This window comes from Rhagoletis pomonella, unplaced genomic scaffold (genome assembly GCF_013731165.1).
Source record: "Rhagoletis pomonella isolate Grant_MI unplaced genomic scaffold, Rhpom_1.0 Rhpom_scaffold_00001, whole genome shotgun sequence".
NCBI classification, from domain to species: domain Eukaryota; kingdom Metazoa; phylum Arthropoda; class Insecta; order Diptera; family Tephritidae; genus Rhagoletis; species Rhagoletis pomonella.
In genome coordinates this window covers 101,216,601-101,235,124 of record NW_023458555.1, presented here as the reverse complement: position 1 = coordinate 101,235,124, position 18,524 = coordinate 101,216,601, and the positions used below count along the sequence as shown (strand labels likewise).

At 35.2% G+C, this 18,524-nt stretch overlaps 1 protein-coding gene across 2 annotated transcripts in view; it reads left to right on the top strand.

Moving 5' to 3' along the window:
- LOC118749315 (equilibrative nucleoside transporter 1) overlaps window positions 1-18,524 on the top strand; it is a 501,843-nt gene that overhangs the window by 382,035 nt on the left and 101,284 nt on the right. For both annotated transcript variants that reach the window (XM_036484115.1, XM_036484120.1), the window contains exon 8: window positions 8,564-8,739. In XM_036484115.1, the coding sequence (XP_036340008.1) occupies window positions 8,564-8,739 (176 nt within the window). The remainder of the gene's footprint in view (window positions 1-8,563; window positions 8,740-18,524) is intronic.

Here is an 18,524-nt window from a genome sequence, read left to right as displayed (position 1 = left end):
TTTTCAATTTTTCCTAATAATCGTGGTACAAAGCTCAATAAAAATATTAAAAAATAAAATGTTAATAAGCCACAATAACATTGACAAATACATTTATTTTTTTTATTTATTTATAAGTATATATATTATTTTAATTATATTACCACCTTTTATGATTGTATGCTTCAATTTTCTAAATCCTACTTCGTGTTCTTTACTGATCTTTATTTTCCTCAATATGTGTATCGCTAGTTTCCCTTATTTCATATTTGGCTTTTGTCCGCGCATTATGTATTTCCTTTATATTTTAGTAGCTGCCTCATTTTCAGTTTGCTGTGCTGGTTTCGCACCACAGTCTCCTTTATGCTCGGAGCCTGGCCTCAGATAAGCTGGACTACGTTAGATCTGTTTTTGGTAATTGACCTGTTGATGTGAACTGTATCACTGAAACGTGGCACATAGGAGTATTTGTACAGAAAAGCCGGTAAAAAGTCAGATTTACCAATATTGGCAAAAGTCCATTTAAACATGCTATTTCTAAAGCTAAATAACCGATCTTATAAATGGTAGCCATGAAAACTCCCCCCGCCGCTTTCTCTTTGACATACGGCAACATGAAAACAGTCAACGTTTTTTTTTTGTTTGTTCTCCAAGCTTTCAGTCGTTCTAGTTGTTTCTTCGGTAATTGTGTTATACTGAAAACCCATGATACAAAAAAGAAGGTAGTTTCATTTAATGACATTCGTTGTTGTTGTTAACCATTTGACTTTTAATAAAATTATGACATTTCGTTAAATTCATGCTACCTGATCACGGGCAGTGGTATTTTTTTTAAGCAGAAGATTTCATCAGTCCACTCAAAGATGTCGAATATGGTGAACCTGAAAATTAATGCATAACCTCAAAAAGGGGGTTGACGAAACTAGGTTTCAGAACGGATGAAGAAAGTGATCAAAATTATACTTATACTAATTGCTTATCGGAGGGCGGTCTGCGCAAGCCGAATTTAAATTTTTGGCATAGGTACATTGGAAATTTTAAATTCGAAATTTGTTGAAGTTAATACGCTAACCACAAAGCCTAATTTTGGCAAAATCTGACGAGAAATTTAAAAGTAAATTTTCACGAATTTCATGTGAACAAATATTCCCAAAATAATAAAGCAAAACAATAAACATTTTTTACAAATTTATTTTTGTTTTGCTTGTTAAGTTATGAGAACAATTTATTCACATGGAATTGGCGATTACGAAGACTTATTTGGAAAGAGCATTCTTTAAAATAAGATTTTTAAATCCCAAGATTTCGTTTGAAATAAGAAAATGAAAAAATAACAACATAATGCTCTCGTGATTTGTATTATGAAATAAAAAGAACAGTTTCAATGAAGTGTCCTTTAACATTACATATTTTATATATTTTTAATAAAAAAAGGTGCGAACCACGTAAGTAAAAAAATACCAAGCACTGATAATGATTTTTGATTTGAAATATTATTAAATTGGTATAAATGTGGGAAAGAAAATACTCCGATTTATTTTTATAATATTATCAAAGTGGCAAGGACGTTGAGAATATTCACAATTTATGAAGCTTCAAAAAATTTTATTATCCGTCAAAAGTTGTTTATTGAAACCACCTTCTTTTTTGTATCGTGGTGAAGACCTATTTCCCCAAAAAAACCGTTGAACATGAAAGAAGAAGGTCATTTCTATCATTTAAAACTAAATATAAGTGAATTGCTTTTAATATGGCCTTCGTTTAGAAAAGTTAAAATCGCTCCATTTTGATCTGTTTTTTAAATAAAAATTTTAAATATTGGTATTTTGTTTACTTGTCAAGGTTTGTCAATGTTTTGTTCCTGGAAATATTTTAACTAAATCTATCGTTGAGAATTCAAATCAAAAAGAATTTGCTCACATGTGCTCCATTTTTATTTTCGAAGGACAAAACACGATGAGTCGTAAGATTGTACTTTTAGTTTTTATTTGTAAAAATTTTCAATGGCTACTTATAAGGAAAGTTGATTGTCGCATTGTTGCAAAGCTATAAGTCAGGCATTTTAATTTGGTAACCGAAAACAGTACTCGATGGTCAACAGCTTTCATCGCAGCTTAATGTCCATGGAAAATTTAAATCGAAATGTACTATTGATCCTGAAGGTGTTAGTGAACTGGATGTGGTGAAAGCAATTATGAACATTAAGTCGAACACTGTGGGAGATGAAATTTATCATGATTGCATTACCATAAATTACAAGTACCATTACCCATATCATTAATTTTAGTTAAGCATCATTTACCTCTGCATGAAAAAAGCGTTGCTAAAAAAACCACTTCACTTGATCCAAGTGATTACAGGCCACTCATCATATTGGCTACCTTTTCCAAGGTCTGTGAATCTCTAATGGCTTCACAGATGTCAGCTTATCTTCAACTCAATAATTTATTATCACCATGACAGTCTGTTTTACGAGTCTAACATTGCTGCAGCACTGCAATGTTAAAGATACTCTATGATATTAGAGTACAGCTTGACCTAGGTAACATAACTCTTCTCTGCCTTTTGGACTTCTCTAAGGCTTTTGACATGGTAAATCATGATCTTCTGTGTCAGAAACTTAAGAGACTTTTCAGCTTTTCGGATAGTTCCGTTAATCTCATGACCAGTTATCTTAAGGGCAGAACGCAAAGGGTAAAAGGGGAAAATGCTTACTCTCAGTGCAGAGCTGCTACCTCAGGTGTTCCGCAAGGGTCTATCCTAGGTCAACTCTTTTTCAGTCTTTTCGTTAACGATGTGTTCTCTGTATTCCAGTATGTGAATGCTCATGCGTTAGGCGACGATATCCAACTATACTCGTCAAGTCTTATTGGTCTAATTGAAGACATGTGCTTCAAAATTACTTCTGATCTGTCTACCATTTCTGTATGGGCACGTGATAACTGTTTATTCTTAAATGCCTCCAACTCGTATGCTTTATCGACAAGTAGTAATGTTGTGCACGTCGCGGATATTCCGAATCTTTGGATTGGTACCACTGTTGTTTTGTTAAGTGATAAAATTAAAAGTCTGGGCTTTATTGTTAATTCCAGATTAACCGCTACTGACCACATTAATAACGTGGTAAGCAGCGAATTTTCTACCTTACGTAGCCTGAAAATGTCTGCACCATTTACTCCATTAGAACCGAGCCGTAAGCTAGCCATTCAGCCTATCGTACCCCAGATAACATATTCCGAACTAGTATACAGTAAACTTGACTCAGCACATAAAATCGAGGTGGCCTTTAATAACGTCACATGCTACGTTTATGGTATTAGAAAGTACGATCACATCACTCCATGGAGAAATAAATTTCTGGGTTGCGATATCTTCGACTATTTCGAGGCGAGAAACTGCATGCTTGTATTGAAGTTGCTCGAGTGGAATACACCTAAATACCTTTGTGACAAACTGATACGACCAGTGTCACGTAGACATCATAGCCTAATTATTCCTAAGCATACCTATCTAATCTCATAAATAATGTTTTTCGTTAATGCTGTGAGACTCTGGAGCACGCTACCTGATTCGCTAAAGGTGGAACTGAATAGAGGCAGCTACAAAACATAAATTCTTAGTTACTTCTGTGAACTACAGTAACATACTGGATTAATATTTTCTGACTTCTTTTCTGTTCCCTCCTCCCATGCTTTCAATCTCTTAACCTGTATCCCAACTATACTTATCCTCTTATTAAAGATTAAGAATGTTGAGTATTGTTATAACCTCACGCTTAACTGTATTACTTAATTTACAAAATTATTCATAAGTTCAAAATTATGTTACATATTTTAACTCCCAATTGTATTTGATTTATATTTGCCTATGTATATATGTATATGTGTATTTAGTTGATGTACTTATAAAATACTGTTTTCGTCTTAAGTTGTACAAATGTTTTCTTCAATAAATATAAAATTTGTTTTAAACGTCTTACGTCTGCCAAGAGATTGTGCTGAGATCTTAAGTATAATTCCGCTCAAAGTTTCCGTTAAAGACTTGTGACATACTGACATGTTTCATGTATATAGATTTAAATCAATTTATGCTTTTAATGCTCATTAAAAAAACTTAGTTTTAAGATATATACATATATATGTAAACCATGTCGTCGTTTAAAGTACAAAACCGCGTATCAACATAATGCAAAACTGCGTATGTGAGGTTGCATGAATTATTTTGTAGAGAGTAAGAACACTTATATTTCAACATTGTTCTCTCTTTTAAAAGACAATCGCATTTTTGGCTGGTATATTTCAGGACGAATGGATAAGGCTTGAGCCAGGAGCTTCGGTGAGCAAATACAATCTTTGGCAATAATGTCAGTTACGCGTTTTTGCAGAATGACGATACGCGGCTTTGTACACTCTAAAAAATTTTTGTTTAAATTTGCGCATTTTAAGATAGGTTTCCTCTCTACATGAATGTTAATTTACACACCGTGTTAAAACCTGTGTGGCGTAGAACAAATTTCAAATTTGTTTGTTGAATTTTAAACACTTAATGCTCAAAATTTTACAGTTTACACATAAAATGTTTAAAATTTGCTCTGAAAATTTTCGTTTAAATTTACGCATATCAAGAGAGGCAACCAGTTTCCTCTCCTAATGTGTGCAAAATTAAACACTGCCTGTTTACTTTTATATACCAAATTTAAACATTTCATGTGTTACATACACTTTTAAGAGTGTACTTTTAACGACGATGTACACTAGTTATGTTGCATAGTCAGTAAGATAATTGTTATGTATTCCTTGGCTGTTTGAATAAATGAAATGGAGTGAAATAAATGTCGGAACGTTTTGAGCTGTTTTTGAACCATACGCAAAATAATCACTTCTGACCACACCCTGGTGAATGGAAGTCAAAAGTTTTTCGACCTTCGGGGACTTCTGCGCTCGAAACCATCCTCCTCCTCGCGATGTAGTTACGAACACGATAATCGGTTATAAAATATAGTAAACGTTTTAAGTTAAATCATAATTTAATTTTTTTAAAAATTTCTGAAGAGAATATTAAGATTCGAACAAAAGATATTTATTTTATCGATTTTATGGCAATTCTACGAAACATTTGTTTTCCCTTTGTAAAAAATACGGAAAACTTTAGTTTAGTATTAACCGATTTAAAAAAAATAAAAGATACGGGCCTGCTTACATTCGATATTCTTTAGTTTTGGGAGTAGCTTGAAAAAAAGCTTTATACCACCCTAATTTCAATTTATTTTGTTTTTTCCAAGTAAAACAAAATATAACAGAAATTATTTAGGTTCCTCGTTAATTAGGTTATGATGGGTCAGTTTTGTGATTAAATTAATGAGATTTTTATTAATCAAACTGTTACTCATCGGGGAAATTAATTGTTTTGATTAATCAAAAATTATGTTGCCACAGACAAATTTTTTTTCCTACCAAAATTTCCTACAATAACCAACCAAACATTGAGCTTTTAATATTTTTTTTTCAATGTCAAATTTATTAAAAACATAGATAACCTAACATTTAGTAAAACTAAAACTCAACTTTTAAAATAAAAACCTATTAACTTTCTCTTTACACATACATACATATCGTCACTAGATGCGTATAAAAACGCGAGCTCAAAAGTTGACAGAGAAAAACCCGCGTAAAAAAATTTTCGGCGAAGGATGACCCTAAACATAGACGCGCTAACCTCTTTGACGGCAAAGAAAGACGCATAAACTTATTTTTGCGGTCAACTATGTGTACAGTATACGAATTCCATAAAGAGTTTTTCTGGAATGATGTTGAATTCACGTTTACGCGTCTTTCTTCGCCGAAATTTTTTCAAGTATATTTTTTCGTAAAATGTTTTCACGCGTCCTTTTTCGCCGTCAAAACACCCGAGCGTCTACATTCGTGCCTAGTGACGATATTTTTATTATTATTAAGTCGGAAATACTCGCGCTGCGACCTAAGAAGATATATTGTGCTAAATCCTAACGGTAATTACTACATCCATAGCACTATGGTCCGGGAACTGCTATTGGTTGGCCGAGAGTCATTTTTTAAAGTATCGATAAATCGACTTTTTCCCTTCCATTACTAAACTAATTGACCAGAGCAAAAAAGTGCATACTCAGTTTTTTCGTAAATTGTTTTCCCGTTATGATATCAGCTGTTAAAGTTGACATATCTACAAAACGTTTTCGTATTTTTTTCTTTCGTAGTCAGAGTTCTTGTAGTTCGAATTGAAATATTTCTTCGAGTAATAAAGCTATTAAAAAACAAGAATGGAAATGAATAACAAAGGTAATATTTTTGCGATTAACAACAAAAGCTTGTACATATGTAGCTTGCTAAGTAAAAATGAAACTCCTTTTCAAAATGAACTATAATTTATGTAATAATATCTCACTTTTAATTGGAGCTATATAAAATTGGCTTCATTTGGCGGTCTTCATACTTCGTGGACATTGAAAAGGTTCAATTATGGTCTGAGAATCATGTTACACTTTTTTGCATTTTTTGTAAAATGGGCTTTTTTCTTATAAAACTTCTACGTATATTTTGCTGTGCTTTTCGATGTTTGGACAGAAGCAGTCAATAAAGATGCAAAAGAGCCCACCGTTTTAAACTTTATATTGGGAAATATTATTAAAGGGAACACATCCGAAGAATATAATATCTACATTAGGGAAAAAGCAAGAATGGTATGCAAGAAAATATGCGAAAAATGGGAGAAATGTCATCGACAGCGCGGATATTTCTTAATTCAAAATGCGAAATGGCTTGAATCAAAAACAATAATAAGAAAACCCGATTCCATCAACATCGACAATGAGCCGCAAACCTTTTGCCTATATTCAATAGTCGGACTGGTCCCAAGGAAGACAAGCTGCGGAGTTAGCAGGAAATCAGGAAAATAACGTAGACTTAATGTTTCGTGCTACTTCCACAGCTGCTTAAAAAAGAGACCAAGTGGATTTAGCTGTTACTTTGAGAACAGTTTGTGAAAATCCCACGAACGCGCATAAACTAAGAAAAGTCCTTAAAAATGGATCCAATGAATAGCTAAACATTTTTTGGTGAAAAAAAAAATTATAAAATTTGAGCGCCATATTGGATCCGCCATTTTCAATTTAAAAAATCTGACATCAAATTTTAAATCAGCGAGCTCGAGAACCCCCCATTTATATGAGTTCTTGGTGAAAAGGAAAAAAAAGATAAAATTTGGTCGCCATATTGGATCCGTCATCTTGAATTCCAAACATCTGACATCAGATTTGAAATCAGCGACTTCGAATATCCCTCATTTATATGAGTTTTTGGTGAAATGGAATAAATTGTAAAATTTGTTCGCCATATTTGATCCGCCATTTTGAATCTCAAAAATCTTACATCGGATACGAAATCAGGCTTTTGGTGAAAAGGGAAAAATTATAAAATTTGGTCGCCATATTGGATCCCTCATTTTGAATTTAAAAAATGTGACATATTCGAAATCAGCGACCTCAAAAACTCTCGAATACGAAGTTTATAATCAATTTGGTTACTTCTCGACTTTTGGCCAGGAAATGATATTCGCCAGACCATAGTGCATAGGCTATTTAAACTATTTAAAAAATCTCAACACTTTGGATGATTCCATGTTCCAAATTTTAGATGAAGAAGACAACCGTTCTCTAGGGTATATTAAACTACGATTCATGCTTCGTGTGCAGGCCAGCCCACAAAACCTACAGTCCGTCTCTACAGAAAAACCCATTCAATTCAAATGGCACGTTAACGTTCAGTGTGCTGTCAGGTAGCCAGTAAGAGTTCTAAGTTCAAGGAGTCTTTCGGAGTTCCTTCTGGAAGTAGTTATGAATATCTTTGATTGTCTTATTCCTTTTGACTTCCGCCAGTAGGCAGCTGAGATTATTCCTAGCTCCTAAGTAGGTCTGCAGTGTATCCTTTAGATGTACCACAGAATAGCTCGGGACCATGCAAGCGCATTTGGTCCTCCCGCTTTGCGTGACAGTCATGTCCCGGAACCCAGCACAGCGTTAAGCTAGTGTAGACCTTTATGCCGTTTTAAAAGAGAATATCCAAATAATATTTATTCTGGCCTTATTTGCCTTCTACGATCACATTAGCGAACACAGACTTCAATTGCGAAGACCTCCGCTTGGAATATGATTGGATACGAGCCCATTGGCAGACTTTTCTGGACACTTGGTCCAAGTACGCCATAAATTAAATATGGATGTTCATATTGTATATTGTCAATAATAAGGGTAAACGTTTGTACTTAGGAATCAGGTATATTTACAAGTTTGCGGTCGCCGTTATACGAAATATTCGTGTAAAAAGGTTGCTAAAATGTTTGGAGATACATATTTTCTATTTTTCGCAAATAACTATTACTCATTGTAACGAAACCTGCCAAAATCTAACCAAGCCTAGCAACCTACCAAATGGAAAAAACCTACCAATTTTGGTAGGAAAACCCATGTGTGGCAACAGTGATCGCGCATCCCTACTATATACATATGCATATGTACGTACATGCAAAAAATAATTGTTTATTTATTTTTCAGCCTGGTCCTAAATATTTGGCGGTTCCGGTAACACTGCGGTTACTGTTCATACCTCTTTTTCTATACTGCAACTATAGTCCACTTAACATTGAAAGAAAACTGGCAGTTTTGATCAGTAACGATTGGATATACTGGTTTATTTCTATTTTGATGTCATGGAGCTCGGGTTACTTAAGGTAAGCGTAATTTGCATATATTTCGAAACTACTTTCTTAAAATCAAGTCTAAATGAGCTAACACTCGTATATTGCTTTTAAAAATATTATGAATTTATTTATAAATTCTTTTGATTTTATTAGTTTGTTGCGCCTTGGAGATACATATATGCGTGCGCATACTTATCCAATTCAATATACTACTATATATTCTATAATTAGTTCCTCTAAAATTGTTTGATGGTATCCTAAAAAAATTGGTGTCCTTCTGAGCTTTCCTAATGCTTAACATATATCCAGAATATGGTAGGTAATGTTGCCGAATCACATCCAGAGCAGGGAGTTTTTGCGCGGATACCGAGTATACCCAGTATTCCGTTCAGCGTTGCCAGAACTTTTCCAGATAAAGGTTAAACGGGAAAAAATAAAGCTAAAAGAAGTTAATCAAAATTTGAGTTATGGCCGAACAAACCTGAAGACATAAAATAAAATTTCATATACATAAATATCTTCGTCGTTATTATAATTTTATAACAGTGCCAATGTTTAAGTTACATGTTAAGAAAAATATCTGAAACTTTAAGAGAGCTTGTTGAGATGATAATCGTTCTCTAAAAAGTAGTGACAGTAAGTGGATATTTAAAGCTCCGTTAGTCTAGACTTAATTTCCGTAACTTAACTTAACTTAACTTAATATCTTGGCCAACCTGTTATATGAGAAGCTGTGTTGGCGGTTAGTTAAAACTTAAATTACCGTAAGAAACTTAAGAACCTGTAGATTTTAGGTTCTTATGTTACGGTCTTACGGAAATTGAGAGCGGTGAGAGAATCAGGCTTGCCAGACTCTCGTTTTTGTATTTCTTAAAAATAAATGAACGCAAACATTTTTGTTTGCATGATTTTTTTTTGAATTGGCATTTTAAGAGGCGAACTGTTGAACAGCTGAAAGAGAAAATACAAAAACAAAATATTTCCGCTCTTGGCTTACGTTGACGTATTGAGTTATTATTGATGATTTCTTACGGTAAGTTAAGTCTAGACTAACTGAGCTTTAAGTCCCATCGAGTGAATAATATTCACTGAATATCAATCGGACAGTATCCTCTATACACTAACCAAAGAGAGAGCTCACTCCCACTCTCTCGTTACCAGGTTAAATCAACTCGAGGGTGACTTTCCTGGCCAACTAATTCTCAACACAATTCACTGGTATATCACTATGGCCTGGTATTCATATACGTATACAAGTCTGGTTGGGAAAAAATCAGGAGAAATTGAAAGAGAGGTCAGGCATTCACCAAGTGGCTTTGACCGCGCCGTTGGCGTGTTCATGGCACTGAAAGGGAAATAAAAATTGGTACTAAAAACCTTAACATAGCTAAAATAAGAAATTTATTTTATACAATTTTATTTTACAAGAAAAACCAAAAAATACAAATTTTAAAAATATTCATAATGACGCCATGCAGTAAAGCCATAGGAAATAACGCCATATGGCTTTATTTCACTTCACATAGAGAAATAAGGCCATATTTTTACGTATGCTCTTATTTGTCACTGTCAAAATAAAATGAAGGCCATTGTGTCGTTATTGCACCTTTCATAATTTTTGGTGTAATGTTTACCTAGTGCACAGCTGGTGTTGCATATAAAAGTAACTCGGTAATTTTCTAGTTTAAGGTACAACTTGCAAAAAAAAAAACAAAAAGTCCAAAAAATGTCATCAGGGGTACCAATCGGAGCATTTTAATCTGTGTATTAACAATTCGGAGGTGGAAGGATAATATTGTTAACCTTTTGAAAGTTATTAACAAACCAATTTTTTAGAATAATGCTATTTTTATGAGCAATCGCACAGTAAAAACTGCCATCAATCACCATTATTCACCTTTCAAGCACTAGTAAAACATATAATTTTAAAAATTTGTTCAACAAGCTCATATTTTTGACAAGAAACTATTGTTTATTTTGTTATTAAAACGCAAGTAAACAATGTACCCGAACTGAAACGAGAAAATGCAAAATGGCGAATAGTGCTGTCACTATATTTATATTTCGTAATAATTCAGTTTTCCTTTTATGCCGTCTGCAATGTTGATTACTTTTCGGTTTTGTCATTAACAACTTTGTACACACTTTAATTATATATATATTTCTTAGCGATGTAAAAGAAAATCTCATAGATATATACAAATGCATATGCCTATGATATTTTTTTTTAAATCGGTAAGATGCATATTAACTAGAGGAATGTATGAAACTGTTATGAAATAGGATCGCATTTCTCATATGTAAAATTTTTGGTTATGCCTTTCCCAATGTGAAGTGAAATAAAGTCATATGGCATTACTTCCTATGCCTAAAGCCATATGATGTAACTTCCTATGGCTGTATTGCACGGCGTTGTTCATAATCAGGGTATTCATTTAAACGCGTAAATGCCGCGTAACTGTGTAAACCTCGTAAATAAACCGGTTTTCCATACAAAATTAAGCATGTTTCGAGATGTACGTGGTTAGTAGGCGCTTACTCGTTTATATGAATTACCCTAATATGTTTGAAAAGTTTGAACGTTGCACAGTGAACTTTTTTAGGGGTTTGAATGATCAATAATCTTTAACTTTGGAATGGGCTTAAATTTTTTTTCGCGGTTTTTTTATGTTATGTAGAAAATTGTCTTTCGATAGCGATATCAAAAAATTTAAATATCTTCCAATTTTATGTTGAAAAGTTACCAAAATTTTAAAAATAAATCAAAAGATATGTATATACATACTTATATGTTGCCAATTCTATTAGATTATCAAAAAATATTTTATTTTATCGTTTTTTTTTTTATATTCTTGGTATCGGAAGTGACTTATGCAATTATAAATAGCAGCAAAAAAAAAATTAAATAAATAAAAAATCGACTTTATAACCTGACCCGAAAAATAATTAAAATTGATACAATTTTCATTCAAACTTCGAGATCTTTAAAGATTTCATTTTTTTCATTGCAAAGTTTCATGTGGCTAACGTTAACTTAATGAGGATTTTTGATAAAATTCAAATATTTAATTATTTTGTAAATTTGACCATGTAAAATCACTAAAAAATTGACCAAATCCACCATATTCCATGCAATAGAAATCTGCGGCAGAGAACTCCTCAGAAGAGGCACAGCCTTGAAATATATCTGCATTATGTCGGACAATCAGGTATCCTTCTGGCACTGAAGTCCGACAGAATAACTTCTAGGCTAGTATATGATTGCTTCAGTGTTCTAAGTTCACTAGGGGCCAAAAGCACAGCCAAAAATTTATCCGTTCTTCAAATGAAGCTTCAATGAAACTAGTTAGCTTAAGCAGAGAGGACTTCAAAATTCTCACTGGTTACTACACGGAACACTGCTCCCTTCGTTATCATTAGGGCCCGGATTTCTATGCATTTACATTTTTTTTGTAAGTCATAGGAACTTAAAGATTAACAAATGTTGCGAATCAAGAGTTTTGTGGTAAGATGACATCGATTTGTTAGTGTATATTCTTACATATTTTGCCTTAAATGTCTATAAAGGGATATTTTGTCAAAAAAGCATATTTAATTGCATTTTTTATTAAATGCTGTTTGTCTAGAACGGACGTATCACTCCACAATTGCAAGAGCATTTGATGATTCCATGCAACTGATTTCGTCGAAAATTATTTTAATGTCACTGACGCGAGCACATATATCGAGCCCTAAACGTTAAAACAACGTAAGCGACATTTATTTTTTATGCAAAATTGCATCTATATGCTCTATGGCCATTTTTGCATCAAAAAGAAAATTTTTGAAAAATATGTAAAATCAGCAAAGGCGATGAAGGTATTTTAGCCAAAGTTACTGCACGTTACTTGTTGGGCACGCAATGTACCGAGTGGCCGAAGATATAAAGGCTCGCTTCAGTGATGTTGACGATTTAATATCGAATGGGAAAAATATTTTAAAAATCTGCTTTGCTTTTAACTTCATGCATCCCAATATCGCTCTTCCGCCACTGCCATATTAGCGATATGGGGAACCTGGTTAGAGGTGGCAAAATATTATTGCCTACATTTTAAGGAATTTCAAACCTGTCTTAAAGATCTAAATGATAGTGGCGCGTCTTCAATATTGAAGGCGAAAAAAGCAATAGTTTCAAATTCGATTGAAGCACGGTTAGCCTATATCAATGCAAACTACAGCTTCTTGTCGGAAATAATAATAAACTGGAAGGAAAAAAATCATTGGCTGAACATGCATGGCATGACTTAAGATAAGTAGGTCTACCGTGACAAACCTTGCGATCTTCTCTGAATTTTGTCTGTCCGCTAATCCGGTAATCAGGTCGATGCAGTATATACTGACTTTTCCAAGTCATTCCACATAGTAAGACATTCAATTCTAGTATCTATATTAGCAAGTTTAGGTTTTCACTCCGTTTTTCTGTCTTGGATAAAATCGTATCTATCGTCGCGCAAATGTGCAGTTGTGGTGGATAATGCTTCTCGTCCTTTCATTGCGTCTTCTGGCATTCCCTAGGGAAGCATTTTAGTCCCCTTCTATTTGTTATTTTTATTAATGACATTTCCAACTGCTTTAAACACTCTTAATTTCTCTTATATGCCCATGACTTGCAAGTATTCACAACTGTTTCAAGTAGTTTAGATTCTGGCAAGCTCCAATCGGATCTTAATAATATTGCTTTCCGGTGAAGTATCTATATATTATTCTGAAACAAGGCGCTTATTCCCAGCAATCTACAAGTCGTACAGAGACACACTTTTCAGATTTAAGATTCATTGAACCATTTTCGAAATATTTGCGTCGAAAGATTTTAAAATTTTTACGTTGAGCAAAGCATTGCTACGTTCATTTCGATAAGCAGCGTCTCAGCGGTACATAAGAGAATGAAAAATGGTCATACAGTATATTTTGCTTAGCTGCACATCCTTCTTTGCACGAAAAACTTGTGCACCTAACCGAAAAAGACACTTAGCGAATTTTCTTTACTACTTCAATGAGGAAGGTATCCGAATCCCTATGAAACCAAATAATGGAGAAGCACTTATCACGTAGAAAATAATGCAAGCGATTTTTTTTTTCGAATGGTATCTTATTATCTATATAACTAGAAAAAATTGATAGCCATTTCCGTTGTTCTGCGATATGAGTAATAAATAAAAGCTTGTAAAGTTAGGTAATTGTAGGCCAGTGTAGGTAAACGTAATACTTTCTTTGATAATTGATACTAGTTGCACAATTTTTAAGGCAGCTATCGCCAATGTGCAGGTATGTTGAATGCATCTATCGGAGCAGTTTCCTTATAAATGTTAAAACTAATGTCTCAGACGCGCATTTTGGGGTAGGTATCTTAAATGTGCACTTAAGCATAAGGGCAGCAAAGCAAAATATACTGTATTTATTCGCTTCCGTTTCTGATTTTGTTTCATATCGTTCAAAGCATTGCTGCGTTCGTGTGCATGTAGGCAGCGATACAGCGAAAGATCTTCAAAGAAAATGTTCCCTTTGGCTCTGTAGTTATGTACATACCCAATGGTGTTGCATATCTATACATTCATTCACAGTATCAATAACAACATCGTTGCAGAGTTGTGCGCTTTATTTTGATTTGAGGATTATGTTCCATTTATTCGTTTTCGTCCCGGTTTTGTTTTCATATCGAGCGAAGCATTGCTATGTTCGTGGGAATGTGATACAGCGGAAGATCTGCAAAAGAAAAATGTTGCTTTTGCCTCTGTACAGATACCCATATAAATCTTACATGGTTTATTTCGATGTGTTTTCTGAAGCAAATATGGTTCTATTTGTATTATAAATCTATATATGTATCTATATATAATAGTACAGAGACAATTTACTTTCGAATTAAGGTTCTGGATCTGAAACTTTGCACAAACATTTCAGATTTAAGAATCATTCGATGTACATACATATTTGCACGGAAAGATTTTTAAAAATTTAGATTGAGCAATTTTAAAATATAAATCTTAATCTCACACATGCATTCTCATTTCCACCAATTTTGAACAATTTCATTTCTTTATTTTCAATTTTGTATGGTTTTAAAATGCTGGAAAACTTAAAAAAATCCTGGCGGGCGAACTGAGGGAACGTTCAAGTATTTTAAACTCTCTATAAATATGCGTTTCAGAGAATCTGGTTATTTCAGTTTAAGATTAGTGCCACACGAGATTATTTTGCCAGATTTAGCCGATTGGGTATTTGAACCTCAGCCTGGTGTAATTAATTAAAACCGCGTGAAGGATCGATCCATTTCGCGTACACAAAATAAGCACTGTACGATAGTTAATAAAGAAATGGTTAATATGTTGTCCGGAGTAGATATGGCGTCGATATCTACTGCCGTTTCTGAATATCCACAGGAGCAAGTAGAAGTAGGGGAGTTGCACCTCATGACTTGATATTAAAAGTTAGAGCAGTTGTGATGCTAATCCACTACCAAAATATGTACATATGAAGGGTTAGTAAATGGTCTCGCTTAATAGTTAAAGAATCACAATGTAATTGTTTGGATGCCGCAATACAAATATGTGCATATAAAGGGTTAGTTAGTGGACTTTAAACATGTGATTGGAATTATACTATCCCATATAAATTAACAGCCCAGCGAATCAACACTTGCTTTTGTATTTAAACGTAGCAAATTCAAAATTATTGTAGCGTTCGCAAAAACAATAAATAAGTATCAAGGTCAGACCCTAGCAAGAGGATTGCTTAACGCATGGCCTATTGAGTAGCGTACGATCTTTCGAAATACCAAGTTAAAGTGAACAACCAACGCAATGCATGCGGTTTTTATAACAAAAAAATATGCAGATTTTTTAGACCACGGAGCACCTCGATTTTCGGGGATTATTACTAGTTATTATTATTATGAGCCTTTAGCACTGCGACCTCTAGGGTGGTCTATTGTGCGTAAAGGCTTTTAATATAGGCTAGCACTTCGGTGGGCTTTTTGTTCCATTTTTCGAATGGATTAAGTGTTGTACCACATAGGTGAGCGAGTCTGCGTCTAGTGAGAGCAACACATTCTGTCGTTTCTTCGTCCATATTACAGAAGCGACAAACGCTCGTGTCTGAAAGATTCATTTTACTGTGGTGATAACACAGGTTACAATGTCCCGTGAAGTACCCAGTGAGAGTTCCAAGTATAGATCCCATCTGGTTCTGGTGACTTGTATGGGCTGAAGATAGATACCACCCATTGCACTGTTTCTACCGTGGTAAGTTTAGTTGCAAGGCTTTGTACTCTACCAGAAGTGCGTGCTGGTACTCCCAATTCCGGTAGACAATAGCCTGCTTTGCAGCCCGGGAAGTGCGTGTCTAGCAGAAGTCTGCAAGTCTCACCCGGATGCTGAGTATAGTTACCATCTGGTTTCTTTAGAGTGCCGATCATATTTTTGTCTACCCTATTTAGAGCTTTTTGGAGGCGTACTGCCTCTGGGAGGCTCTTTAATTCCTCGCAGAGGCTTCGCCAGCTAGCTCTTTTGGATTTCCGCAATTCTTTGTTATAAGAGGTTAGTGCAAGTTTGTACGGATTCCAATCACCCGTATTCTTTGCTCTATTGAATAGTTTTCTGGCCTGGCATCTCATTTGCTCAATCTTCTTGCTTCACCAAGGCACATCAAGTTTGGATTTTACCTTTCATTGGGGACAGCTACTATTCAAAGCTATTCCAATGTCTGAATGAAGCTGTTCAGCCTCAGTTTAAAGCTCGTGTGCAGTCGTAATTTGACCATCATGGCTGTTTCCACCTTCTTCAATGATAAAGCGAAAGAGTTCCCAGTTCGTTTTCCTGGGATTTCTAAAAACTAGTTCATACTCAGGAATGTGACCAATGTCGAATTCTATTTGCATTAGAAGGCTGCATGAATTCATTCAAAACGGCTTATGAATTATTCATATACAAAACGAATGAATGATTTTGGCTTCACATTTTTTTGAATTTGAGTGAATACCTGTTCTGATATATGTATCGACATTACAATATTCAAATAAAATGAAATAAATTGAATTGAAATAAATGACAATTTTTTGTATGAATATCCAAAAAATTGTTTTCTATGTACATATGTAAAAACAAGGCCTTATTAAGTTGGGGGCGGAAGGGGTTGGGGGGATTTGTAAGTGTTCTGACCCCTCACAATGTAGCGAATTTGAAGAAAGGCAAAATGAGCGTTGAAAAAATGCAAAAAATACACTATTTTTTAATTTTGTTATGTACATACTAGGAATGTTTATCCCGGCCTTTTATAGGTGCCGAAAAGAGTAGAGGATTAAATAATACTAGGATTTTCGGGATTTGTAATTTGCACTGATGGCAATAATAGAACTTCCTTTTCTTAACCAGTATTGGCTATATTTCTTTTTTTTTTATTTAGGTAAGGTTATGGTGGTAGACCCGCAAAGGGGACTCACTTAGACATTTTATTGTCCATTGTGATACCACATTACATAAAAAATTCCTTTGAACGTTAACTGTGTAAAATTACGAGAAGCGCTGGGTGCTCATAACAAAGTTTCGCAAACAGCTGATGTCCGCTCCGGAGAGTCCCTCGAGAGTGTTGATGAAATGTGCACCGAGGTGCTTTAACCTTAATCTAGCGAATGCCGGGCAGTTGAGTAGGAAGTGCTGAGATGATTCCACCTCGTCTTCCAGACAACTACGGCAGTAGGGATCCGTGACGATCTTGAGTCGCATCGCTTAGCCAGGTGCCCGCGGTCCACAACCGGTCAGAAGGACTTTGCAACTTTGCAAGTCGGGGTTTTTTCCCAGCGCACGCTGAGCCGACTGTAAGCCCATCTGTCCAAAAGCAGACCGCAGGTTGCCAACGGAACTCCAATGCCCTCCCTGACCGAGGTGATGGCCTTGAGGGTGTCCTGCCTAGCCAGTTCATTTCCTGTGATATAACTGTGCCCTGGGACCCAAATCAGCTTGATCTGGAAGTATTCCGAGGCAGTTGAGAGAGAGGTCAGGCAATCCCGCCTGGCCATCAGTGTATATATTTACCCTCCTTGTCGACAATACATTGGTGCATAGCCAATCGGCTGCCTCTTTTATAGCGGCCACCTCCCTGAAATAAGCTGCAGAGATCCGGTAGTCTGAACGTAAGATCTACTGAGAGTTCCTGGCAGTAGACACCTCCTCCAACTCTCCCTACCAGCTTCGATTCGTCCGTGAAGATGTTTATTGGACCTCTTCTCCAGAGACTACCCTTCTCCCATTTGTCCCTTGGAGGGATATACGTGGAGAAGGATCCTTTTGGGGCCAGCCTCGTGTGATTCCGGTCCATTTCTTTCGGCAGGAAGTCGAAGCTTTCGAGAATTGTCGAGTGCCCGTGTGCTGGGTTGAAAGAGAACCCAGAGTTTGTGAGCCTAATGGCTGAGCGAACCGCAGCTACTTTGCCCGCAATGTCGACAGGTGCGCCTTTGAGCATAGCGTTTAGCGCTAGAGTAGGAGTAGTCCGGAGCGCCCCGCTGATTCCAACGAGGGCCGCCCTTTACACTCGCTCTAGCTTCCTAACATGACACATTAGGTCAAATGATTACTTTTTCTGTGCGAAATTAATAGCAGCTAAAATATAGCGTTCTTTAAATGTAAAAGGATGGAAAGTCAGTAAATAAAATGTAAAAACATGATTTGGCTTTCGTAAAACAGACTTTTTTATGTTCAAATGATGAGTATATGTGTTTATGTAGTTCTCGAAAATATTATCCAAATAGCTTGGTTTTGAAACAAGTTATTTTCTTACCATAC